At 36.4% G+C, this 27,736-nt stretch overlaps 1 protein-coding gene across 1 annotated transcript in view; it reads right to left on the reverse strand.

Annotated features, from left to right (window-relative positions):
• Positions 1-6,446: 6,446 nt before the first annotated feature.
• Positions 6,447-27,736, reverse strand: part of LOC140157195 (uncharacterized) — a 30,668-nt gene continuing 9,378 nt past the window's right edge. Inside the window, exons 5-16 of the mRNA XM_072180310.1 lie at positions 23,252-23,320; positions 18,583-18,660; positions 17,968-18,042; positions 16,383-16,454; positions 16,053-16,196; positions 15,228-15,293; positions 14,814-14,888; positions 14,067-14,138; positions 13,197-13,253; positions 12,396-12,604; positions 8,318-10,267; positions 6,447-7,570 (exon numbers count right to left, since the gene is read on the reverse strand). Coding sequence (XP_072036411.1) covers positions 7,428-7,570; positions 8,318-10,267; positions 12,396-12,604; positions 13,197-13,253; positions 14,067-14,138; positions 14,814-14,888; positions 15,228-15,293; positions 16,053-16,196; positions 16,383-16,454; positions 17,968-18,042; positions 18,583-18,660; positions 23,252-23,320 — 3,010 coding nt within the window. The 3' untranslated portion in view covers positions 6,447-7,427. The remainder of the gene's footprint in view (positions 7,571-8,317; positions 10,268-12,395; positions 12,605-13,196; positions 13,254-14,066; positions 14,139-14,813; positions 14,889-15,227; positions 15,294-16,052; positions 16,197-16,382; positions 16,455-17,967; positions 18,043-18,582; positions 18,661-23,251; positions 23,321-27,736) is intronic.

The following is a 27,736-nucleotide window of genomic DNA, read 5'->3' on the forward strand; positions in this document are numbered from 1 at the left end:
GCTCTTAAAATGGTACGTACTCAGAAAATTTAAATGGCCCCCATGGGGTCAAATGGTATACACTTATGGTAGAAAAAAAGCTGCTCGGATTCCTGGTTGTCCAATGAACTCACGATGTTTCTTTGTGTACAGCAAGTTTATATCATTTGGCCCCAGGAGGACATTCGAAATTTTTGAGTGCGTACCACTTTTAAAAGCAATATTTTTAAAGCTCCTCCCACTTTCAAAAATTGCAGATTACAAGTACATGTCTGTTCTGATGAACGCTTATTGGTATTTAGGTTCAGTAAATATCACCAAAAACCTCAATAAATTTGATAATATCAGAATAAAGTTGCAAAAATTCAGAAATTTACCCTAACAAAAATAAAAATTCAGTCGCCTTAAATCCGCCATTTTAGGCTAATTCTCTACATTATGAGAGCCATAATGTCAACTAATGGAAAGCACATTTCCTGTCAAACAATTATTTTGAACCTTCTCCAGACACACCTCGATTATTATTTAGCCCGTGCGGTTTATACACACCCCTTCCAGACCAGTCTTGGAATTTTGCGAAAAAATATTCCATATTAAATGTCAAGTCTGTATATGCCTCTAAACGAGGTTTTTTTGACACAAGAGACAAGAGGCAGACACTCTCAACAAAAACGTTATAACATGTATATTTGTAAGACCAATCTATTGCAATGTTTTTGAGAAGGGTATTGGTCTTTCATATCTTTCGTTAAAAAAACCCCTCGTTTAGAGGCATATATGCTTCTAGACGGAATTCTACGGTATTGCATTTACGCATTTAGGGTACGCTGTGCAGAAACTTGTTATTGCCTACAGCATGGGTGCAAGAAGTTCACACAATTTGCTGAAAAAATAATGAACAATTATGAACTATAGTATAATGTTCTTTTATTGTTATGTGTTCCCAGATTTATACAATATTGGGCCATAGGAGAATAGGTTCACAAACATGACACATTAGAGAATGAATTTAGAGAAAACCTGATGATAATTACAAACACTCGCTGAGCAGCAAGACCTTCCCTCTAAGCTTTTAATCCGATAAGCTGATTATCTATTTGTTTTCATGAATTGGAAGACATTTTTGGATGTATCTGAGCTCAATCATCTGAAATTACTGGAGCGCGAGCCACCCAGGCTGATGGCTCAGCATAGTATTTTATTGTCAGAAGGTTTTCTCCAAATTCATTTCCTAATGAAAATGAGATGAAAGAAAAAGTAGATCAATTTACTTATGGGGGTGCAAAATATATAGATAGTTTATAGATATTATTTAAATGGTCAATCAATCAATCAATCTTTTATTTTTCATCAATCTCATTAAGCATACAATGGTCTTAAACAAATAGTTCTTCAAAGTTATAAATCCTTTTATATCATTGTCTTACCTAACAGATGAATCTCTGCATCCAGATTGTCATCTGGCATAATTGTATAATTTTTAATTGATTCGCTAATAATGTAGTATTGAGCAAATGTTTTAATTAAAGAACAAAAATAAGTCTTTTTAAAGTATTAAAAGGCGAGTAAGAATAGGGAGCACGGTGGGCTAGCGGAACGGGCACTGACTCATGATCGAAAGGTTGCGGGTTCGAGCCCCGGCGACGCCATCGTGTTGTGCCCTTGAGTAAGGCACTTTATCTCGATTACTCCTCTCCACCCAGGTGTTTAAATGGGTACCGGCATTCTTAAATGCTGGGAAGGTAACAGACTCGCTGTAGAGGAGGTGTAGCGATCCCCCTATAGCAACATTACATGGATGAGTCTGGCCCAATCGCCAATGAAAGAGAGATGGACACTCCGATCACTGTTTATACAGGATCGTCTCCTTTACCTTCTTTTTAAGAATAGATAAATATCCTGACGAAGGAAACAGTAAAGTTATTGTAAAATATTTCGAAAATAATCGTCTTATAACGAGCTTGTGATACATTTGCAGTGTATTTTATCACTAGTGACATTATTATAGTGCTAATGTTTTTGATGGCGGCCATCTTGCATTTCACAAATGGGATGAAAAATTATGTAAAACATTGGTTTTATGGTTTAAGACATGTCATTTAAAAATATTGATTATAAAAATAAAAGTTGTTCATTATGCGTATACAATTACCATCTCTTTCGACTACTACGCGCAGTATATCGGCGGCCATATTGAATATTATTAATATTACTAGAATATAAATAATCTATATCTGAGTGTTGGATACAAAAGAACTTAGTTACATTGTTTAAAATGTTAATTTTGGTCATATTTTGAGAGTGATATATGGCTTTTTTACATTCATCATGTAATTTTAAGGGCTTTTGGCGGCCATTTTGCATTTGACCACTTACCCCGATCTAAAAAAAATGGAAACATATTTCTTTCCATTATTTGCACCCACAAGCGCCCAAATCAAGTGATTTTGCTTTTAACATGAATATCGCACGAGAGCCCCTTCGTCAACGTAGTGCTGTGCACTGTAATACTCTGTGCGCATGTGCGTCATAATTTGATTGATTCAACTCTTACTTACCTCGACCCGATTAACTGTTTTTCGTTTCGAAGGAAATACAAATATTTACAAACAATGGACAACGAAGCTTTAATCAAAGTATTAGGAAGGCAAATCCCTTCGCCGACTGCAAAACAATCAAATATTTATGCAAGGGAGAATGGATTTACATCTTAACATTCCCCCTCATGGTTCAAATAATAAAATCAGATTCCCACCTCAAGACCCCAAAGAGTTTTTTGGATTCCTCACCCCACCCCTCAAAAATATAATCGATTCGCCCATGGCGTAAATATTGATCGGTCCATAATTAAAGCCATACATGTTATAATATTATGTAATTTGTTCTACAACGGCGACCTCATTTTTTTTTCGAATTTCTATTTTTTGCATGATTGTAATGCTCAATGGTGTACTAAAATACCACGAAAGAATAGTAATGACTGAATTGCGTTAATTACAGTAAAATCTAAGTTTTTATATTGAACCCGGAGTTTAGCGATCGAGTAATGGCTAACACATCTCGTGTTCTTGCGTATGATTGAATCAGTGACGTATAACGTCTTATTTATACGTCCCAGCTGCGTGAATCTCCGCTCGATAATATCATACGATCGGCGAGCTAGCACACGCATTGTAGGCGCTGGAATGAAATAGCAATTTTCTTCGTTTTGCCTCATTTGTATGGCTCGAAATTAAAAGCGGACAATGTGACCAGTGCAAACAAACATTTAAATAGGCATCTATTCTTTATACAAATCACATATTATTGCTTTATCGGAAATTTAGATAACTGAATACGTGAGTGCAGAGACTCATGATTGATGGCCTCAGCAGAATCAAATACAATGAATTTCCGATCGCAGTTGATGTGACACCAGATAATTTACCAATTTCAATACCAAGTAGATTATCCTACACATATCAGTATCGGATAAGTCAAATAAATCATAAACGTACCCTATTTTTTCTAACCTCCACAATTAAGTCTAAAAGTATAACGTATTCAGTATAAATTATTATGAGCGATGGTTACTCAATACAATGTACGAATAGCTGCACCATTATTATGTATAAAATCATTTAGTACTATGCTTGGGAAAGTTGTATTATTGTTTTATAATTTGGCAGATAATGAACTAGATTTTTGATATTTTGTAAGGCTCATATAATATAATAATATTTTGTGATGATGTTATTCCATCATGAAGACCGTTGCAATGATCAAGCTGGCTGACGACGATGGCTCTTACAACGTTTTTATTCAAGAAACGTCTGACGCGCCACAGATTTTTCGTGTGCAAAATTACTGTCTTTGCGATAGAGTAAATCTGGTCGGACATATTCATGGATGATTCAAAGACAACTCCAAGGTTGTGGACAGTGCAATGTAGCTGAAGGCAGGATGTTGATGCCATCAAGTTGAAGAGCTGAGATAAATCCTGTGTATTGGCAGCAGTAAAGTACTCCGTCTTGTTGGAATGATAGATGGAACCATTTGATATGATATCCTCAATGGGTTGGACTTAGTGAGCATCCCAGGTCCAATCACATAACCTTGTGACATCCAATACTCCACTGTGGTAGTAGCTGACAATTTTCCCCCAATACAGATATTATTAGTTCGAGATGATAGGTATGATCTGGCCTAGGAGAGGCCAATGCCATTCACATTGAGAACAAGAAGACGTTATGGCCCGCCGTGTAGCGGCTGACAGATGAGCATCACCAGAAACAGATACAAATCACAATAAACTGCACATAAACCAGCCGCGAATATTAATATGCTGGCCCACGCGATTTCCCGACCACGTCACCTCAGTTAGATATGCCCAACATTTGGTTCATTGGTGCTTTACTCTGACACCATAGTCAATATTGTGTGATTTTTTACCTTCTTATAAAAGCAATAATTCATGCCTGGAGCCTAGTACCATTATGTCTGATTAGTAATACTTGATATCTTTTCACACGAGGATATGAATACAAACACACATGCAATACGTCGCCATGATATAAGGTCACGGGATGTGTTATAGTTGTATGTAATTCGTCAATATTAGAAAACCACAACAAATTACATTAACGTTGTATTTATTCATATAGCATTGGATTTATTTCCAAGTATGTCAGTACTATTTACAATGCATAATCTTATTATTAATCTCTTTATCTTCATTTTATGCAGGCTATTTTTAACACGGTTATTCTTAAGAAATAAAGTTGGCTCAATCTTTAAAGCGGTACGTGACGATGCGCGCTCGAACCCTCGTATCACCCTTTTCTGTTCTCTTGAGCTTGAGCTAGCTTGAAACTCTGGAGAGTATAACTTACTAATAGTTTTCTCGTATTCCCTTTACGAAATGTTTGGAGCTGATTCTGGCTGCGATGCATCTAGATATATACATATCACGTGATACGAGCCTCTATACAATATAGTTTACAAAATACATTTAAAACACAGAGCAATGTTATGGAGGAGTTGAAAAAAAACGGCAATCATAATGAACTGAATACTAATTATCAAAACAATCAACAGCATAATATCCCACCAAACACAAAAATGTTTTTAAAACGTTTTAAATATGTTATATTTTGGGTTTTGGTTTAGATTAAAATTTTTTTAAATAACATTACATGTCGGGTTATTTAAAGGCCATGGAAACGTTTTAAAACGTTTTGCATAAAAACACACTACAACAATATTATTAAAATTGTCAAACATTTACAATTAATTGCTCCAAAGAAATACGTATTTTGCATTTCATTCGTTTAATTCATTAAATATGCTTTTATTGCCTTGTGAACGATCGCAAAATTTCATAAGTCAGAGGAAGATCATTCCAAATAGCAGGAACTGGTGCCATGGTACGTTAGACGCAACATTAGTTTGCTTCCCTTTTTGCTGGTACTTTATCACCATACCTGCCGTATGTGCTTTGTACTTATCACCTTTCCCGATCCCTTCAGTCATCCTCTGAAAAAGTACTCAAATATCCTTGGACTAACCTCAAATCAGGTGCTGAACGCTCATATTATTTTGCTGATCCAGCTGTTACCTTCCAAACAACCAACATCCCCAAACTTTCAAAACGCCAGCTTAAAACCCATCTCTTTTGCAAATATATTCATTAAAATTTAGTTAGCAAGTCCGTGGTGGTACATACATGTATATACCTCATGTTCCAGTTTATAAGAATCATAATAAACATATACCAAAACGTAACCCCCCCCCCTTAATGAAAGACCATTACGGTTTATTTTATTATATCAAATTTGGGACATGCATTCGAAGCAGAATTTATTTCTGCGCATTATGATACCTCACTTGTTGCAATGGGCTTAATATTGACAACAGTATACAATTAAATGACAGTAACCAAAGATTTACAAAGTTGCAGCAAAATCCTTTTGGCCTGTATTCAGTGTCCATGGAAGAAAATGCATTCGGCTCTCCATGCATTTATTTCGTGAATTTGGAGGAGGTAAAAACACGTAATAAATAAATATAAACTGTCATTATTCACACCAGTGGTCATTTGATTTTAAGTTCAAGACCAAGGGTTACATCTGCTAATGATGATAACACTTGCAAATCAGGAAATGTTGAGTCTAACTTTACCACTGAAAGGTCAACTTGCAATTGAATATATGAATACAAAAGCCACCTAAGTCCATACTTTGGCCAAATTGAGTTAAGCATGGGAAATTGTTGCTATACATAGGCCTGTCATATGCATGAAAGAACAACTCAAATTCATTCTCTGTGTCTATTGGGCATGTGAAAAATAGCATGTATGAAAGAATCACCCAATTCCATGATTTGAGTCTTGTAACACATTGATTGAAATCCAGTATGTATAAAAGTCCACTTGTAACACATTCATTGCTAGAGAATGACTTTTGAACAAAAAATGGATTTAATAAAGGAAAGTGTGTGGTTTATATTGCATGGCAGAATGCTTATCAACATTATACATACCTGTGTGCTTTATTTTGTATTATCTTACTAGTGGTAATCTCATTCTAACATTGTTGTCTTTGTATATGATTCAAAAAACCACCTAAGTCCAAAATTTAAAATGAACCCCACGAAGTTCCTGAAATGCTAATCGTCATACCTAATACAGGTTAATCCACTCATTTGCACGTAAAACTTACCATATTGACCAGGTAAATCTAACTGAAGGAATTAAAATGATACACGGGTTTTTCTCTCAAAATAACTTCGCATGGACTTAGGTGGCTTTTGTATTCATGTATTCAATTGTAGGTCATATAGGACCTTGTTGGTCAGAAAAATATTAAATCTTCATGTTTCAATTTGACATTAAATGAACAAAGACCGTTGATATGAATAATGACAATTGTTATTGATTATCGCATGTTTTGATCCCTTCAAATGTATGAAACAACACGAATAATTCAATGAGAGCCGAACAGATTTCCTTCAATGGATACTGAATACAAGGCAATAGGATTTTGCTGCACCTTTGAAATCTTGGGTTACGTTCGCTTACATGTACGCTGCGACATCCATATTAGGACAATTAATTGCAACAAATGAGGTGTCATAATGCGCAAAAATAAAGTCTGCTTCGAATGCATATCTCCACTTCTACGTACAACAACTACCACTACCCCCACCACCACTTTAGGAACTAAATATTGTGACCTATTTTGCTCAATTTGACAGTTTTGGGTAAAAATTGGGAAAAAAAGTCACAAACAACACATTTTTAATCAAAATATCTCAGTTCACGTCACTTTTTAGAAATGCCAGCCGGGTTAAACAGATAGAGGAGACTCTAACGATTACTTCTAACCCGGCTGGCACCTTTGTCCAAAATGATGCACAGAAACATATGTAGCCAGAAAGTGGCCTCTCTACTAATAGCTATATACGGAAAATCAAGGTGGAATATGTTGACTGACAGCTGAAACATTAGTCGCTAATCTCGTCACTGTAGCACAGCAACAAAGACATGAGGCTGTACAGTTGCCATTGCATCGCTGCCTTCTCACAGTTTTCCATGTAACAATGAGAACGTTTCCTGCAAAATAGGAGAAATGAATTTATAATTTCATTAATTGACATCAATAATATGACCATTTAGAACAAATGACAGTAGACCTTTTCAATTGTTCGATTTTGGTTTCTCTCTATTGTTGAGAAACAAATTAAGATATCAGTATCATAATTATTCGTTTCACTCGTTTTGTGAGTAATCTATAGTTTTGTTAATTCCACATTACGTATGCAACAGTCTTCTTGCGTCAGAAAGAGACCTATAAATGTACTTCGGCAATATGGTCAAAGTCCAAACCGCTTAGAGTCATAATTTAAAATTTCTGGCACATTTTTTAAATTATTTTTATTTGCTAAACATTACAAATATTTTTAGCAACAACGGTCAGGAAAGTTTTTTGATAATTTACCGGGTTCATCACATAGTGCTATAACGTTGCTTTCATATATGAAAGTACCCAAAACTGCTTGAATGGGAGAACGGCACTTAGCGCGTACCACATATTTCACACGGACGCAGGGCTATAATTGGCTCATTTAGTCATGTCAGGAAAATCTTTACATTCTGGACGTTTCATTCGTCAGCTAAGATGTGTAACATTACGTTACAAACAGATAGCACAAGTCACCCAGTGCTTTTCTTCTGTGATAGCAACTGTAGTTTCAACTTTACACCTTACAAGATTGTTGTATTAAAACTTGCTTGCCAAATCTGCAACCTGTACTTCGCACGGCGAGCAAGTGTTAAATTCATGTTTTTCAGTAATCTTACCTACAGCTAGGAGCACAACTGATAGGTTCACTATAAGGATGAACGCAGTCATGAGTTCCTGTCTGTGGTCGCTGTATGGAACCTTAAAATATATAGCTGCTAACAAGTTGAAGAAAATGGCCATGAGTGACAGCATCTGCAGCCAGTGTTCAAATGTATCTTTCATCGGCTTTACATATGCGTGAATTACAGTGTAAACAACCGAGATTGCAATTGATAAACCGAGGGTAAAAGGATCTTCCGAGCCCCACAAAACGACAAGCGATGTTTGAACCAATTTACGGGACAATTCAATGATTTCCCAGAACCAATATTTGGGTTTATAGTTCTCGCAAAGAAATCGAATGTGCAGTGGGTCACTGTTAGGAGAAGGAACGACTCTGTCAAGTAATGGGTCATTCAATCTATCACTCTCTGACAATGTTTCACCGTCAATGGCATTGTTTTCGTCGTCTTCTTCTTCGTCATTTGAAGGTTGTCCGCTGATTGATAAGAGCTCTCTTTGCACATTGCCATCCGAGTTGAGGCTTCTTTCGTCTTCCGTGATTGTTGAAGCCGTACTTCTTTCGCCACATTCTTTCGTTGTTTGAGTACTTCTGGTTTGGACGCTACATTTTCCTGTTGTAGAAACATGTGTCTTTATAAGGAAAAACGTACTAATAGGAAATCCGACAACGTATATGAGACAGATGTATGCCGCCATTTGGTAGTTCATATGCGTCGGACTGTTACAGTTTATTGCGTAATCGGATCGTAGTTTGGAAACATTGTACGTGCAGTTAGTACGGTTGGCAACAAGACAAAACTCATCGCAAGCGGGTGGCATAAGCCCCAAGATAACCTGGCATATACTTGGGAAGGTTATAAACAGCAATACGACTACAGCGAAGTAGCATTTTGCCCTTTGTTTTTTCATCCAGTCGTGAACACCGTTCGGAATGGTAACATGACGGAAACGGCATAGGTTGTGCAATTTCAGGCATACATAAATTATATATGGCAAGAGGATAACGACAGCACAGAATGTAATACCAATAACAAATTCACTATAAATGTTCAATCGCAATACATCTAAGAAGCAGCTAGGTTTAGCTAAGAGCTTAAAGATGTTCAGTTCTAAGTATCGGAAGATGCCTGCTAGCTGTGATATTTTCATTGGCCATTGAATGTCGTGAATAGATGTAAAAATTGCTCCAGCAATTTGGTAGTAAGCGAGGACAATTTTAAATCTACCAACTAAAGTATCTAGAGGCGATCGCGTTGATCTGTCTTCTTTTTTGTAATTCCAAATTGCAACACTAATAATGGCAACAACAACGACAATGACAATAACAATCTCTACGGCCAGCCACGACCACGACGGGCATTCCAAGCAGTATTCAAACCACGGGTAATATCTGTTGCTACAACTAGAACACAACCATCCTTCGTAACCCGTTCCACAAGATGGATTTATCTTGTGCTCATCTCCTTTAATATTCTTTACTGGACAGGATTTATTTCCTTTAGGGCACTTGAATGGTTTCGGTATCCGCCCATTATAACTGACAGTATTTTTGTCATAGCTGTCGTCCATAGTACGAATGTTCTTAACGAATTCTTTGTACTTCAACATTTCTATATAACCCGCTGTTTCATTCCCGTCAAAGTTCCATATCCACCAGTACCCTGTCTCCAGTGTCTGGTACTCCCAAGAACAGTCAATGCCTTCATCGGGACATTGCTCGCAAGCATCAAATCTATCTGTTCGGAAATATCCATCTAAACAAGAGCATGCGCGGAAACCAGCAAATGTTGCTTTATCAGTTCCTGTAGGACATACTTGGCAATCTTCAGCTTTTGTCCCCGGCGACTGTTTTAACGGCACAAAAGTGCCAGGATTACACTTCTCACAGCCAATCTCATCCAGCATTCTAGTGTCTTGTCCAATTTTATCCTGGTAGAATCCACCTGAAAATAGAACACTCAAAATCGTCATACGTCATCTTAATTCTGCATACTGACGAATGCCAGATTAGTGTTTAGACTATCAGCATGGCGAGTGGTCTTTCTGTACGTTTAAGTGGAAATGGGTTACGCGCGCGAGACCATATTGAACAGCAAATTGTATTTTTTAGTCAAACCGTGTGATATCATTGTAGGCGTTTTCGTCGATAATCTTTTCCCCCGTCGACAAATACCTCAAGCAAACACACACCGTTTAACATGAAAGGTTTAAATGTTGGTTTATACAAAGGGTATAAAAACATTTTAATAACATTCATAAAACATTTGTGACCGTCCACCACAAACCGCTCGTAAAGTTGGCAAATTGTATTCTGAGCGACATCGCAAAATGTGCATAAAGGTTGTATTCATATGTACCTCAAGGTGGTGCGATATGTTTCTCATTTTGTTAGTGCCTGTCAAACACCTTTTAAACCAATCATTAATCCTATTGTTGAAGAGGATAATAAGCTTCTACCTATGTATAGAGTTCTTAAAATAGCTCTAGTCTTTGTTTGCTTTGGCTAAATCCTGTTTAAGTGGTGGGATTTCACAAGTGACCGCCAATTATGACTGTTTGATATTTATTACCAGCAATGTGTAGCACCGAAATAAGGTACATTTTGCTGTCAAATGATATATTATTTTAAAGCTTATGATATATATTTTCTAAACACGAAATAAAAAAAACTTGACCGCAGGCCGACTTTACAAGCATTTCGCGGTGGGCGGTCCCATCTTTGAAAACTTGATGCAAAACAATCTAACAGAATGTTATTTAACTGTTGATAAAATATTTTGCAAAACGTTTGCCCAAAATATTTTACAATAACGTTCATGATCTTTATTTAACATGACATTAAATGATATTAAACGTTTTGAATAAACGTTTTACGAAAATTTTGTGTTTGTTGGGATACTTTCAAATTGTGTTTTTTATAATGTACAAAAATCTTGCTAATAAAGTTATTACTAACTCTGATGATATTTGTCTAAAACGTTCCCATCTTTTTCTGGATAGTAGTCAATTGCGTAAGGATTTGGTCGCACTTGGTAGTCTTGGTGTGGCGGCGCTCATGGGTCACATGCGTATTTACAATAGTACGTATTGATGAATATAGTCCAAAGTAGCTGATTATTATAATAATAATTATAGTAATAATAATGATGTAGGGAAGGGACTTTTTTAGGTTTAATCAAGTCAAGTCAATCGAGTCATTGTACAAATGCAATGGGGTTGAGGCGCTGAATTATCACTCGTGTCATTCGACTCGTTTTATATCAAGCCACCTGTCATGACATGTCACAACTCTATCAGTATAATAAAAGATACGGTTTTCAATTATACGGGGTTCACCAGTAAGCGGAAATCGGTATTATAAAAGATATAAAACCTTAAACGTTGTAATTTGCCCGGTGTGGTCTTTGCAGCCCTCTCTTGTTTTTTGATGGGTTGGGGGCTGGAGCTACAAACCCCGCATGAGCTTCTGACACCAGCACCCTAATCCCCAACACTTGCCCTTGTTTTTGTTTTCAAACTTTTGAACCCCAATTGACAACCTGGACCCCGGAATGAAATTCACTAAAGACATAACAGTAAGGCTTGCTATATTTTATGGATTATATTTGAAATGGTACATTTTTCATAAATGAAGGAGTTAAAGACCTATTCACACATTTTGATAAGTTTACAGTCAGTACTCAGGTCACGCTCAGCGCGTGATTTGACCTCGATTTGTTTTCCATTGAGTCTGTCGGGTTTTGAATTAGATCGAAAAGGGTCTACACATTATTGCATTATATCCTTTGCCGAAATAACAAATATGTTGAAATAAACTTATATTTCGGTAGATTTAGGACCACTTCGTCCATATATCTTAATGTTATTCGCAAAATTATAGCATTTAATGGTGAGTTTTGTCTTCGAAAAGTAACACATTTCACCAGTTTGTAGCTCTCTAACAAAAAAAAACCCAACAAAATATAATGGACATCGGATGATTAGTGATCATAGACCCTACATACTCTATAAGGTCTAAGATTTGAAGAATTATCATCATAGGGAAGAACGAGATGTTTTATAAATACCAACCTGAGGGACATGCTGTACACGGCGCATTATAAAATTCATATTTGAAATGTTTGGCGTAGTATCCAACTCTACATGGTACACATTCATATACATATCCATGTCCTGTTTTGTTTTCATAGCAATTAAACCCCGATTCTCCAAAGCAATCAGCAACTTGCTGATTTCTAACTGTCCATTTGACATCTTCTACGTCAGTACCAATAGAAAAACTAATGGCAATTAAAGAAAAGAATAAGTAGAGTAATTGTTATATTGTATGAAATCTGTATCGTTGGGTCTTTAAATTTAATTTTAATAAGTTAAGTTATTCAGCCCGAAGCAGCTACATTTAAAATGCAGGATGTCGATTTTATTTTCATTTCATGTTTTGTAGGTTACACTGAGGCTTACCACTAAAGTACTAATCTGTTTAGAAATTGTATTAAAATTAATAATCAATCGTTTTCGAAATTTAGAAACAAAAACGTGTATGGTTCATATAACAGTACCAGTGGTGTGTACTATCAGTGTGGTGACTATTAATACAGTCTCTAGCCGGATCAGTTCAATTCAGTTCAGCTTTATTTTATCCAATCATCATAAAAATACAAAATATCATTCTAATAATTATGCATTATTAATAGACAATACATGGTTCAAAATATACATGTGAAAATACATAATTATTTTCTAGAGGAATATTCTAAAATTAGAAGGGACATTAGAAAGATATGAGTTTTCGTCGGTTACAAAACCTCAACCACGATTATTATATTTGAATTGTGTGCCAAGGGTAAGTTTGTTTGTTAAAGAGAAACTTACAGGGTAATGTCTGACAAATATTTCGGCAACTGGTACAGATGTCCAGTAGACATAAATCTAATAGTTGTAATGTGAGTAGAAAACGACATTTGAACGTTACGGACGAGAAACCACGTTGTTTAAAACTATAAGAAAAATATATTTTTACCAGATGCTAAATAAAATACAATGTAACAATAATTATTTAAACTATGCTACTTTGTTCCCTTTCTGTCTACACGGTAATACATATACTTCCAAATAAACATCACTGCAACCGAGGACTTGGCAATACTTCCAAATACACATCACTTCCAAAAAAACATCACTGCAACCAGGGCTTGAAATAAGCAGGAGCAAAGGGCAAATTTACCCCTGCTAAAAGGCAAAATGCCCCTGGTTCTGAAACAGAACTGTGTTTATTGTATAGACCAGGGGCAATATTTACACAAAAACACCCAAACTTGCTCCTGGATCTGAAATCCTTATTTCAAGCCCTGACTGCAACCGAAGACTTGACAATACTCTCTCAGCAATAACGAGGTCATGCTTCTGGGGTTAGCCATCTAGGCATAGGCATAAATCTCAGCGGATAGCGGATGCACATTGTTTGTTGCACCAGGAAAATGCACACAAAACTTTCGGTCTAAATTTTGTTTCTTTCCATGGAAATAATGATCATATAGTAGGTGTAATTTAATTTTGATCAAATGGACAGTCCTACAATTAGCTAGTGTCTGAATTCCCCCTAGGCCACACAACTCACTCTACATAGTAGTACACTCTGTTCGTTGTTGTTGTTTTTTTATTGTTGTTTTTTAGGTGATGTTTTTTGACCTTTACCAATACAATGACACACACAAAAATCGTACAAAACCTACAAATACTTACACCTTTCCTCCGCGTGCTAGCAAGTCAAAAGAATAATCCTCAATCGTTGTTATTGGATTATAGTACATGTGTCTGCAATGATATGTATGTTTTGATTAATATGTTGAGTAAAAAATATCAGAAATGTAGATGCTACAACGGGCAAAAATGTTTTTAGTTATTTTGTATGTTTGCTATATGTGGTGGTTAAGTTACAGCCTAGTAATTCACATATTGCAAAATAACAACAAATATGAATAAAATTGGTATGTTACGTAATCATCAAATTTTCATGGCTGGGTCGGAAACAGCTTCTCAAATTTGCATAAAAAAGTGTCCTAGTTTGAAGTCACTTGCAATTTTGTCAAATTGCATAAAAATCCTGAAGTGGCTGTTCAATGATTATGAGCCCTGGGTCGGGTGGGTAATATTGGGGTGCAGGACTTTTTTGACCAACTGAGGAGGAGGGGGAGCAATTATTGGCAAGCCGAGGGTGGGTGGAGCGATTTTTGGCACCATTCATGGGCGCCTTTTTAATAAAACGCATAAAAGGATTAAGAAAACTGTGCGAAAACGCTTTAAATGTACCGTTTGGAAAATTGACCCCGGACTCATAATTATTGCATAACCCTAATAGCCATGTTCTCTTCCTTTTATTTCTTCCTGTTCTCATTTAAATCCTTCCTTATATTGTATCTTCCCTTTCATTAATCTTCCTTTTCCAAAGTTCTTCCCATTCAATACCTATTTCTTGAAATGTTTACTTACAGTGTCGTAATTAATTGCATTGATGTCTTCAGCGACGTGTTGCCAACGTATGAAATGTTGTTATCAAATAAATACCTTATATGGAATGAACAAAGGACTCAATCAATAAACTGACCTCTTGTTAGTATGGCAAATTGCAACGCTGTATGCAACATACTCACCCCATCACATCACCCAGCCACCAACCCCGCCCCCACAAACACGTGACCCCATCCACACCCCCCCCCCAAAATATGTGTCCTCGTTTGAAAGTAACACACTAACGCACCCCCCACACACCCCCACACAAAACCCACACACTACTCACCCCTACAAAGAAAAACACCTCAACACTCATGTACATCTACACATTACTGCTCTGCAAAATTATATTATAGCTTGATTTAAACATAATTTAACATGAAATATACTTACAAGCTTTCCAACTTCGGTAAGTGTGTTAGTTCTGGTATTTCCGTTAGTCTGTTGTGAAATAATAATCTGCCATAAAAGATGATAAGTCAATAAAAAGTCTTTGGATTTAATTAATATTAACCCTAGAACTACTGAGCCATATTTTGTAACATGGACTACGAAGGGGGGGTTCAAGGGTGTTGCCGGCGCTAAACATATAAAATCCAAAAAAATGATCAAAAACAAAAAAAACACAAAAAAACACCATTCTATTCTAAGTTCATGGTATTATTAACAATACTGATAATTTTGAATATAAATTAATGATTAGTCACAGAAAAACATCTTTTTGAATTAACCTTTCATCTGAGGTGCGCCTAAGTATGCGCTGTTGATGCAAATTATTACTGATGTCTTCGGCAATCATGTTTTGTCGCCTATGGACAGGTTGTGGATTATCAGTCGCTTAGTTAATTCGTAAGTGATTCTTAAGTGTGTTCAAGCTGGGAGAAGATTTTGGAGAAATATTTAAAAAAAATGGTCTGATTTCATTGAAACTTGTCTCAAATAACATTTGAGACAAGTTAACTCTAACATAAGAAATCTCAAACATATACTTAATTTCCCGCAGGCCATGCACATACTGTGTTGTGAACATCGGGTACGCGTTCGACTGATATTTCCATCGTAATAATAAAACGACGGTTCCTGCTTTTTATTCAAAATCTCGGATTTTGACAAAACTACAGCACCTATAGTCTTGATTTTTGCCGTGTATGTTAGTTTTATAAATTACAATATAATCATGTAAAAACAGAACTTTGAAAAATATTGAGGTTAACTTACAGTATCCTCAGGGATTTTAACCCAGCAAAGACACCGGCTGATACATGTGTGAGATTGTTGCTGAACAGGGAACGCGCATTTAGTGTTGGTGAAGATTGCAAAAAGTTATCTGGCAAATCCTCTAGACGGTTTTTAGATAAGTCCCTTGATAAAAATAAGAAACATTAATGTTGACATGTTAATTTATCAAATATCCAGAAAGGTACAAACAACTTCTGAGTGTTGAGAAAACGAAAAACTAATCATATGTACTAAGATTACCGCGATTTCTTTATAACGTTTCAACAGTTAAGAAGATTTTGAAAGAAAAATGTATATATTAATATTTACGCGAGGTTCAAGATCGATGTATTGCCAAATAATCCTTCGGGTAGACGAGTCAACTTGGTGGAGCGTATTCTTCTGCGGATGGAAATTAAATACATTTGAAACAGTACTGTTCTCTAATAAAAACAGAGTATCGTATATCGGGAAAAATCAAAATAGCCGATACTACACTTTTAAAATCAACAAGTAAATGACATAGTAGATGAAAATTAGATTTTTCAAATTAAAACTATGTTTGCTTCCAAAGTAAGTCACACTACTGTCTTGTAAATAATAAAGCTAATTATCAGAAAACTAGATATGACAATTAGGGCAAAAACAAAACAAAACAAATAAATACTAGATATGTTGCGGTTTTATAGGGCCACGAAGTCCAACAGTGACCTTGAAATTACCAATTTTGCTATGGACAAATCTTGGCACTAAGTTTAATAAAAATCTATCTAATAAACTAATTTGACCTTTGGTTGACCTCTGATGACCTTGAAATGACATTTATCATGTTTTGAATCATATCAACATCACATAATTAATTTTCAATCATATCTCTTTTAACACCTGGTTTTAACATCTCTGTTGACCTTGAAATGACCTCTTTCATATCAGGATCACAAATACTAAGTTTCATTCAAATTGGACAAATTGTTGCCCCTTTACCCCTTTGACCCGAAAACAGACCCCTCTTCCATGTTTAAGCCAAGTCTGATTGCAACCCTATATATAAACTCCTCAACAAAAGTTTGGAAAGTTTTTTCAAGCATCTGTATCTCCAATTATTTGTGACATATTCATATCGTGTTGCATATCAATGGATAGCTACAATACTCCCCTTTACAACATGTCAGAAATAATTTGAGATACAGATGCTTGAAAAAACTTTCCAAACTTTTGTTGAGGAGTTTATATGCACATAATGCTATAGCCCCCTTGTATTATTTTGATGTTCACATCAGTTAATATGCAACAAATAGAGAATTTTAAATTACTTTTCAGTCATCAACCCTTTTTTTTTTTTGTGTGACCTTAAACTCCAAATCTGTGTTTACCCCATAGACACCAGCTAATGTTAATGCAAATTAGCCGTATTTCTGTACAATGTAATCTGTAGGAAAAGATTCATTTTGAAGGCATTTGGATATGTGCCGAAAAAAAAACCCTTAATATCCTCTGATCCCAAATTATGTAATCTATAGGAGTAGAAGCATTTTTGGCAAAAATCACACTTTAGCCAAAATTACTCATGCGTGATGTTTTGCCCTCATGTCAAATTGAAGTGGAGCTTTTGCCCATGTTTGATATAAAATTGGATCGATTGAGCCCATGTTTATTGGTCGAGCTATGAGTTTTAAAAATATTGGACGAGACGTAGCGAAAATAACTGGTACCTTATTTTTGCTATATGTATAATCCCTTTGGACATTACTTTCGGACCTCTTTGAATTTGGAGATTGCTTAAAAAGTGAAGTGGTTCAGCTGAACTGATACACTGAGTACTAAAATGCAACCAAAATTATAAATGTTTGCAGTTTTTAACTTTTTTGCCATTCTTGAAAGTAATGAGAGATATGATATTTTTCATTAAACTTACAGATCACCAAAATATGAGATACCATCGAATGCATTAGGTGATATTTCCTGTAAATTAGGCATATTCTGGATGTGTCTATAATGTAAAAATAAAACAACAACCACAATAATGTTAATAACAACAACAACCACAATAATATTAATAACAACAATAATAATAATAATAATAATAATAATAATAATAATAATAATAATAATAATAATAATAATAATAATAATAATAATAATAATAATAATTTATTATTACATGCATGAAAAATGTTTAATTATCATCCGTGATGATTGTAGACGTTTGCAAAGATTTTCCAAATGACTCTTTTCGAAATAAACACATCACAATAAATAAGTCCCCTTCTGAAAATTTCATCATAACATTGTAAAGTAACATGTTGTACCAATAAAACTTACTTAGAAATAATTAATATTAATATGATTGTTTACTAAGTGTTTTGTCATTTGGGTCATCTATTCTGTATGATTGCCATTGAATTCGAACTAAAATGCCAGATATTAACCGTTGTTGCTATGGTTACTCTCCAATTTTTACTTCATACCTTCAAAAATTGAAATATTTTTAAAATATCTAGAATAACAAGAAAAACATAACACAACTTACATTGAACCAACGTATGGACTGTTTGTCGGACTAAATATTCTTCCTGACAAGTTTCGCAGACAATCGGACGAAATTGTACTGCAAGCAAAAAGAAAGAAACAGGTGATTGGTGACAATCGTTTTGGGGGAGAATATAATGCCAAAATGTATGTAAGCATAACGGTCAGGCTACAGATTACCATAGGGTCAATTATGTATCTTAAATTTTGGTTTAAAAACTGTGTCCAATCCGATTATGATATATAGTAAAAACACCCCAAATGCAGTGGCGTTGCATCCGGAGGAGAGGAGGAGGGGGAGGGGTTAACTCACCACCCCTCGACAAAATGGTCCATATTTTGTAAGTACTAGGGTCATTCAAAAGTTCCTCCATCATCTCTGTTATCTTACATGTCGGGATATTGAAATTACCCATGATTATTTTCTTAACAAAATGTTATTTTTGGTTGTTTAGATGTGTTGGTTAAAGTAAATTGTCGAATCCAAAAAAAAGTGTACACGACCTGTTCAGGGCCATAACTCAAAAGTATTAAACATTTCGCTTTAGTTTTTGTATTGTTCTTATTCGCCTCAATCATACCTTAATCGCCATATATAATAAGACCCCCTTCTGTGAAACACTTAGACACAGAGGCCCCAAAACATGCTATTTTGACCCATTTTTCAAAAATATTTTTTAATATATTTTTAAAAACATATACATCAGCTATGAAAAGCAGTCGTTGGACTGATTCTACATTGATTTCCTGAAAGGTGTGTATTCAAAGATTACCTGTTCACATTTTCACATATTTGTACATATTTGTGGATTTTTTGTGATAATTTTTGAGTGGTATTTTTTTACATTACTTACGAATACAATATTTCATAGCACTAGATATCTGTTTAAAAAATGGAAGTCACTAATTAATGTGCGATATATATAAGCTTTGATATGTCCAATACTGAAATGCATTGCGTTCAGACATCTTTAGTATTGCCTTTAGCTGCCAGGATTTATAAATGGCACAAAGGTAGGTTGGTATGCGTTTCCTCCGAATACATGTTAAAAGCTGTGTCATTTCCAGAAACTGAGAGAATAATAAATAATAGTTAAGCAATATGTGCAGGGTAATACACTCTTTAATACTACCAAGTTTCAATAGTCTGCGTTTAAATATTTCTGAGATATCTACAATAAAAGCAAGTATTCGTAGGTAAATTTCGGTAACCGAATGTTACCTACGAATACAATTTGACATCATGACAGTATTGTGAAACACCTCCATTCATGCCAATGCCCATATCGGTACATAAAGAAGGACTGTATGTTGGCTATCAAATTATATGTCAATGAAAGTTGCAAATTCACATGCATGCCTGCCATGCACAACTGAATGTGGTTTAATTGTTGAAAAATATGTACTGAAATAGACGACCGTCCGCTCATTTGAAAGAAAAACCAGATTCGAGGAAGATTAGAATTTATTTAGATTAGTTATTTGTGTCCAAATTGATATATTCGAAGCTAACTTGTCTAAGTGCAAAGACGTAATGGTTATACTTATGTGTTCAATTGTCGTCAGCCATCATTGTAATACTGTGACGTCATTGCACTCGACAATTTCCGCGCCCGGGAATTTTGAATATCGTGTGTTGAGAGACGGATGTTTTTATTGATTTTATTGTGTTTTGATTGCCGAAGACTTCCTTTAAAGGATGACTCCGGCAAGCACAACAATAGGCCTTATATGTAAGAATTATCAAGCACGAATCACGTGGTTTTATTTAAAACAAACTCATAGTAAACAAAAACGAATAAAAACATCGCGTGTTGAGATCCGATTGTTTTTATTCGTTGTTATGGTCAATATGAATTTGTTTTAAATAAAACCATGCGATTCGTGCTTGATAATTATTATTCTAACAAATACGGCATAGTGTTAGTCTTGCCGGAGACTCCGAAGAATTATCAAGCACGAACCACGTGGTTTTATTTAAAACAAACTCATAGTGACCAAAAAACGAATAAAAACATCGCGTGTTGAGATCCGATTGTTTTTATTCGTTGTTATGGTCAATATGAATTTGTTTTAAATAAAACCATGCGATTCGTGCTTGATAATTATTATTCTAACAAATAAGGCATAGTGTTAGTCTTGCCGGAGACTCAAGCACGAATCGCATGGTTTTATTAAAAACAAACTCATAGTGACCAAAAACGAATAAAAACATCGCGTGTTGAGATCCGATTGTTTTTATTCGTTGTTATGGTCAATATGAATTTGTTTTAAATAAAACCATGCGATTCGTGCTTGATAATTATTATTCTAACAAATAAGGCATAGTGTTAGTCTTGCCGGAGACTCCGAAGAATTATCAAGCACGAACCACGTGGTTTTATTTAAAACAAACTCATAGTGACCAAAAAACGAATAAAAACATCGCGTGTTGAGATCCGATTGTTTTTATTCGTTGTTATGGTCAATATGAATTTGTTAGTCTTGCCGGAGACTCCCTTTAAAGAACATTAAACCTCGACCATTGTCCTAATTAAGGGCGCAATAGAACTGCTACATAGTGTGAAGCCGATGAGTCTCTCAATTCGCTGTAGAAGTAGTGATGTAACATGATTAATTACCCTAGTGATAGGTGAAAACAATTTCAACTCAGGCACCAACGATTGACAAAAATGTGTGTTTTTATATTTATGCCAATTTATATTTACATTTCATTCATGGTAGACTTCAAAATAATTTTAATGCGCAGAATGTAAGTTTGTGTTTTGTAAAATGATGAGTGTCAACCAAGGAAATGGCACCAGTGTGAATAAAAGTCAATAAATGTGTGTGTTGTACGAGCAAGATGTTACTGGGCTAAACAGTAACTCTAAAGGCGACTAATAAATACAAATCATATTAACTGTACAATTCTTCCGATAATTCACCGCAATCTCATTCTAGATTCATCATAACCCTTCAAGAACTACGCTGGATTCTGGCTCCGGCCATTCCACCCCAAAATCACTCGCCTTTGTATACCATTGACCGCCGCTCGGTCCCGCCACAATTAAAAAGCAAGGGAGACCCGATTGTCCGTTGTAGACAGAAGACAGAGGTGGACTATTTTAGATTTATTATAGATGATAGATTTCCCCCCTCAAATTTGGGGCGGGGAAATATTACCAGATCATCACTATTGGATAGTAATAAGAGGAAAAATCAAGAGCTTAATGAGTCGTATGTTAGACTTAAGGATACGATACATGATTTACCGACAAGTGACTCATTTCGGAATGCGATCATGAATTTTGAAGAAAAAAAAATTCACGGGCTTCGTTGGGACTCGAACCAGGGATTCTAAACTTCCTTCGATTACGCGTCTAGCGCTTTAGGTTAAATACCACCAATTAGTGCTGGGCAGTGTGTGAAAATAAGAGAGGACTATTTTCTTGCATGGCATTCTTAAAAGGTGCTTAAAACCACTGAAAAATACCAAGCTGTATAGTAAAAAAAGTGCAAATTTCAGAGTAACATGCAGGAAAGGCATGTTTTCTACCATTATTTTACAGTTTTAATGAAAAGTTCCCTGAAATTCATCCGCAGCATATCGATTTTGCCCCCCAACCAGTTGGCCAAAATCTGTTCACAAAAAAGGAGGGCGCACTGTAAAATTGTGGTCTTTCCACTTCAGTGCTTTAAAACAAATAAAGTCTCAGGTCATCATATGTTGAAATTTTGGTCATTTGGGGATTCATCCTTCTACTCTTGATTGAGAATGATGTCATTTCACTGTGAGAGTTCCTTATATTAGAAAATCATGCTTGAAATCACCTATTTTTACATTGAAACCTGTGTTATAGAGAATTAGTGGTATTTAACCTATACCGCTCGGCCACCGTGGCAGTTGAGCGAAGTGTAATGATAAAAGATAAATCTCATAATGCCATCTTTAGCCTTTTGTTTACTAAAAAAAAGACGCGTTTTGTAAAGATAGATTAGCCGTTTTATGCATAAATAGCACGAACGTTTGGGAAAGGTTTCAAACAAATAATAAAGACACGGATGTGATGATGAAATTGCGTAAGTCGGGAATTATCTGCGTCGCAATGTTTTGTTTTGGTTTTAGGAATTTGACCTTAAAATTTACGACTTCATGACATTATCATTCGAAATCAACAAAAGATATTTCAACACTATATGTCCTCATTCTTTCTCTAGAATGTTTTATACATGTATGTGAAATAGCTTCAACAATGGTTCACTGCATAATGGTAAAAATAGACTTGACTCAAAAAAGGGCGAGAGGTACCATATTTACGGATTCAGGCTAAATTTAAAATTGATATAAAACGTTCGTTTTTGATCGATTACAAAAATAATTTTGTCGTATAAAGAATTGTATCTGGCGTGAATTACACTACAGTTTTTATTCCTAGGGCTCTTTGACTTCTTCAAATAATTTTTTTAATGATAGAGTGAATCCCTGGCCCTCTATAATTACGCACAAAAGATCGACCCCCCTTTTTAGCGATTTCTAAATGTGCCACCAGCACAATTAAGAGGTCGTCTTTAAAATCAGTTTGACCAGGACACACTTAGCAATAATAAATACATCCAGTAATTTATGCCGCTCATCCAACTTGGACAACATTTTAATACAGCATTATTTTACCACAGAATCTACTTACAAAAAGCTAAGCGTAGTAAACTCAAATAATCCAGGTTCAATATCACAAAGATAGGGTGCTATTATCACGCTGAAACGAAAATAATAACAAATATTTCAGAAAAAAACATGCCAGAAAAGGTAGATTGGTGCGTCGTTTCTTCTTTTACTTTTCTATCCACCCCTCCTTTGGGCATCCGCAAGATTCCATTGGGTTTCCACAAGGTTCAATCATTGGACCACTCTCACGATCTTCCCCGTTGTACATAACATGTTGATGTTAGTATTGTGGCGGAAATGGACATCGACGATAGAGGGCCTCCTTCAGTCACGTGGTTTCATTGGCTATATAAGCGGGGTGCAATAGCACTCTAGGCCAGTTCGCCAGGTCGGCCGGGCCAGTGCGCCCGGGCCGGGCCGTCTGTTCAACAAGTGTCAGACCTAGTGTGGCGAGTCTGCCTGTAACCGTGAGTGTGGTTGGTCGATGACTGGTCAGTTAGCTCTCCCTCTCGTCTAAGCATCCAAACCGCCGCTCTCCGCTCCTGATTCCACTCCGATCTTGGATCAGCCCGAAGCCCAATTGTTCTCATATCTGTTGTGTGTCTGAGAGTATTTCATTTGCCAGTGTCAGGTACGATATGGTTAGGACACCCACAACATCGTAGGCCTTACTTCGCTACCATATATACCGAAGGCCGGTTCCGCTACATTTGGTGGCAGCGGTGGGATCTCCGTGACAGTTGGATTAGTATTCACATATCAGATTGGTGGACAAGTGTTTAGCAGAGAGAACTATGGAGTGCGAAGTTGATAGACTCAAACCCTACGAAGCTCCGGAAATCCGGCGCACCGTGTCTCCGAGACATAGTTGCTCCGGATCCGATAGAACTCGTTAAAGTGATTGGAATGGTTAGAACAATAATTGTGAAATCATGGAAAATCATCGGAATACATTAATTGGAACTGTAGCAGATGAACTTTGTCGCCAGATTTGTGCATGCTGATAGCGAGCTGAAGAATGAAATAATCGGATCAAGAAATAGTCCTCCTCCACAGTAGCAGTTGCAGAGTTGCTGAAGTTTAAATGAAGAGACTCCCACGAGGAAATTGGGATGCCGTGGTCGGAGCAATGGTTTAGCAGACTCCCATGAGGAAATTGAGATGCCGTGGTCGGAGCAGTGATGTAGAAGACTCCTACGAAGAAACAGAGATGCCGTGGTTGGAGCAGAGTCCGAAATGGAAACCGGACCAGGTAGAATTAATTTTGTAGTGTTAGTTTTCGGCAGTGAGTAAAGCGCGAGGACAGACATCCGAATCTTACTAAAGAGAAACCCGCATACATAAGAGCAGCAAAACAAATCCGATGGAACAGCTTTCCGAATCTTACAGAGAAGACTGGAGGTGACAGCGTGTAGACGAACCCGTGATTATAATGCAGACCTGGAGGTGACAAGGTGCATGCCGGAGTAGGCTTCGGTATTCTTAAGTAGATGAGTACATGATACGATGTACATGTAGCTCTGCACTTTGAGGGTGAGCCGACAACTGCTTTTAATCAGATAATTCAGCACACTGGAGGTGAGCCTCCAACACATGCGAATATGTGTAGTGTGGAAACAACAAGAATGCTATTCAGTTGCTCCGGCGAAAATAAAACGTATCACCGGAGAAGGTGCTCCGGTGGGAATGATTACCGATGATCCGGAGAAGTTGCTCCGACGGAATTATCTTGATTCTTAAAACATTTTAATTTATCAATGAAAAATGATCCAGCAAAATCTTTGCTCTTTTAATACTCCGGAATTTCGGAGCAAGTTTATATAAATGTGAGGTGTAGCTTTTCGTTGACGCTGTTAAACACACTAGTTTATTTTGCTTCAACATTAGCTTTGAAGTTTGGATTTAGAAATGATTCCACTAAAGCTCCGGATTGTGCTCCGGATTGTGGATCCGTCGGATCGGAGAGGGAGTTTGCCGGTGAGGTATGTGCACGAGGATCGTTTGCCTGTCATAGATGTTCGACCTATGATGGCTCCTCCTGTGCTCTTGCTCATCACTGGCGGACTCTTTCTTTGATGCGATGGCTCCGTGAAGGAGCAAATAATTACTCCTACAGTAGTATGTGTGTGTGATGTGAAATGTCAACATCGCACACAGTGTAATCGCGATGTAATGCTTTGATGGTAGTGAATTATTTATTCCGGATTCCGGGAATTGTTGGATCATCGGTTGTGATCCCTGGTGTCATGTATGGGCATTGGTTGAGGATTTGTCGGAGTCTTCCCATGTCGTTGCATTTCGCTGTATGGGCCCTTCCGCTGCTCCGGTGATTCCTGAAAGCATCTAGGAATGGATGGAATGCTACCGTAAGTGAGATGTTGATGATGCACAATAATTCATATTGGTGAATTAATCATTCCGAAATTTTTAATAATCAGTCAAATTACTAAGTAAAATCTGGATAAAGACGTTAAAGACAACATATTTTCATGTTGTTGTACTATTTTGTAAAGTACTTACAAGAGCATGGTCATGCATTTTGTTAAAACAACTAATCAGGTTGATTGTGTATGATATATTGCTTTTAAATGATAATGGGAGACATTGTTTGCTCCGGATGGAGATTCGTCGGATCGGAGAGGGAGTCTACCGGTGAGTGGTATGTGCACTAGCGAGGATCGTTAGCCTGTCATAGATGTACGATCTATGATGACTCCTCCTGTGTTCTTGCTTTTCACTGGCCGGCTCTTTCTCTGATGTGATGGCTCCGTGAAGGAGTAAATGGTTACTCCTATTATTTGCGTGTAAACTAAAATACCAAATACACATGTAATCGTGGTAGTAAAACAATTTTTATGATCATTGGTATTAATAGCCAGCGATAATGCTTTGTACCGGAGCAATGATACAGTTCTTTTAAGGGGAAGCTGCACTGAAAAAAGTGATTTTCTAAAGTATTTGACCTGTGCACTTGTAAATTGGTGGGAATGTGTGTGCTGATCAAACTTAGCGATTCCAGCCAAAAAAAATGATCGTCGTTATAACGGTTGCCATGGTAACGGCGGCCATGTTGGATTTTCACATGATGTCGTTGCGCGTCATTTTTCTCAGTCGTTCTTTGGTATTTTTTCTGAAATTTGTTTTATTTGACAAATTTAGGTCTAATTAAAAAATGTATAGAGGGAATTTTCAAAAAAAGGTTGTACGGTTACGCTACGGTGCATTAAAATTGGTAAATTTGCGCATTTTGGCGGAAAATTTACAAAAACTGGTCGTTTCCATGGTTACCAGATGTTTTTCAAAATTGCCTTCTATAAATATTTAGATACAGGTATGTCCAACATACTTGCCAAAAATAAGCTCAAACAGATACACCATTACCAAGAAAAGTGACGCGCAAGGTACAAAAATGACGCGAAACAACATCTGGCAGAAAATGGCATTTTAAGTCTAGAAACACTTAATATGTTAATTAGGCAGCAATTATGCATATCAAATGTTATAAAATCATGTTTCTGACAACAATAACATTTATACTAATTATTAGCACTCTTTATAGACAATAAACATATTACATTATTCAGAAATTAATTTTTAGCTGGAAATTCCTTAAATATCGCCTCTTGAAAACAATACAATACATAAGAAATACATTACGTGTATTAGTATAGGACAGAATTCAATTCATGACTTTTTCGCGTCACGTTGTTCCTTTGATTACTTGCAACTTCTGAACCAAATGTCCGATTTGAATCAAATAAAAAGCAAATAAAGGCCCAAATTCTATAGATTTTTAATTTAGAAAAAACATAAAAAGACTAAAATACCCCTATTTCACAACAATCCTGGTGCAGTAAGGCGACTCCGGATTTTTTAACTATAATGTCATAAAGGTTACCAGCATATAATAATACATGCTGTGAAGTTATGTAGAACTGCTTTGTTTAACAATTCAACATCACAAAGCATGACAACAAGTAAGTTTAAAATTGATGATAATATGTTTTGGATATGCCAAATTACTTGTTGGAGATATTTTGGAAAATTCAGTAATTCTCCCACATTTTGTTTTATATGTTATAAAGTGTTGAAGAGTATCTTTTAATATAAAGCTGATAGTTTTTAAGGAAACATCATTTACTCCGGATTTTGGACCCGGCGGAGCACCGATTGAATCTGGGAGCAATGTGTATGAGCACCGGTGAGGGTAATGCACGATCATGGCTGATCTCGTTCCATGTTCGTATCCTCCCGCATGCTCTTGCATGTCGTTGTCTGGCTCTTTTGGTGATCCCCGCTCCGAGTAGGCGTAAGTGATCGATCCTTTCTGAGTCGGAACGATTCAGTTGCGTGTGATTTGATCAGCTCTGAAATACAATCACCGCCCATTTTCCGCCCTGGCCCGACTATGTACGATCCGGGACGTACGGTTTGGGGAGGGGAGTGTGTGGCGGAAATGGATATCGACGATAGAGGGCCTCCTTCAGTCACGTGGTTTCATTGGCTA

This window comes from Amphiura filiformis, chromosome 7, assembly GCF_039555335.1.
Source record: "Amphiura filiformis chromosome 7, Afil_fr2py, whole genome shotgun sequence".
Classification (NCBI taxonomy): Eukaryota; Metazoa; Echinodermata; class Ophiuroidea; order Amphilepidida; family Amphiuridae; genus Amphiura; species Amphiura filiformis.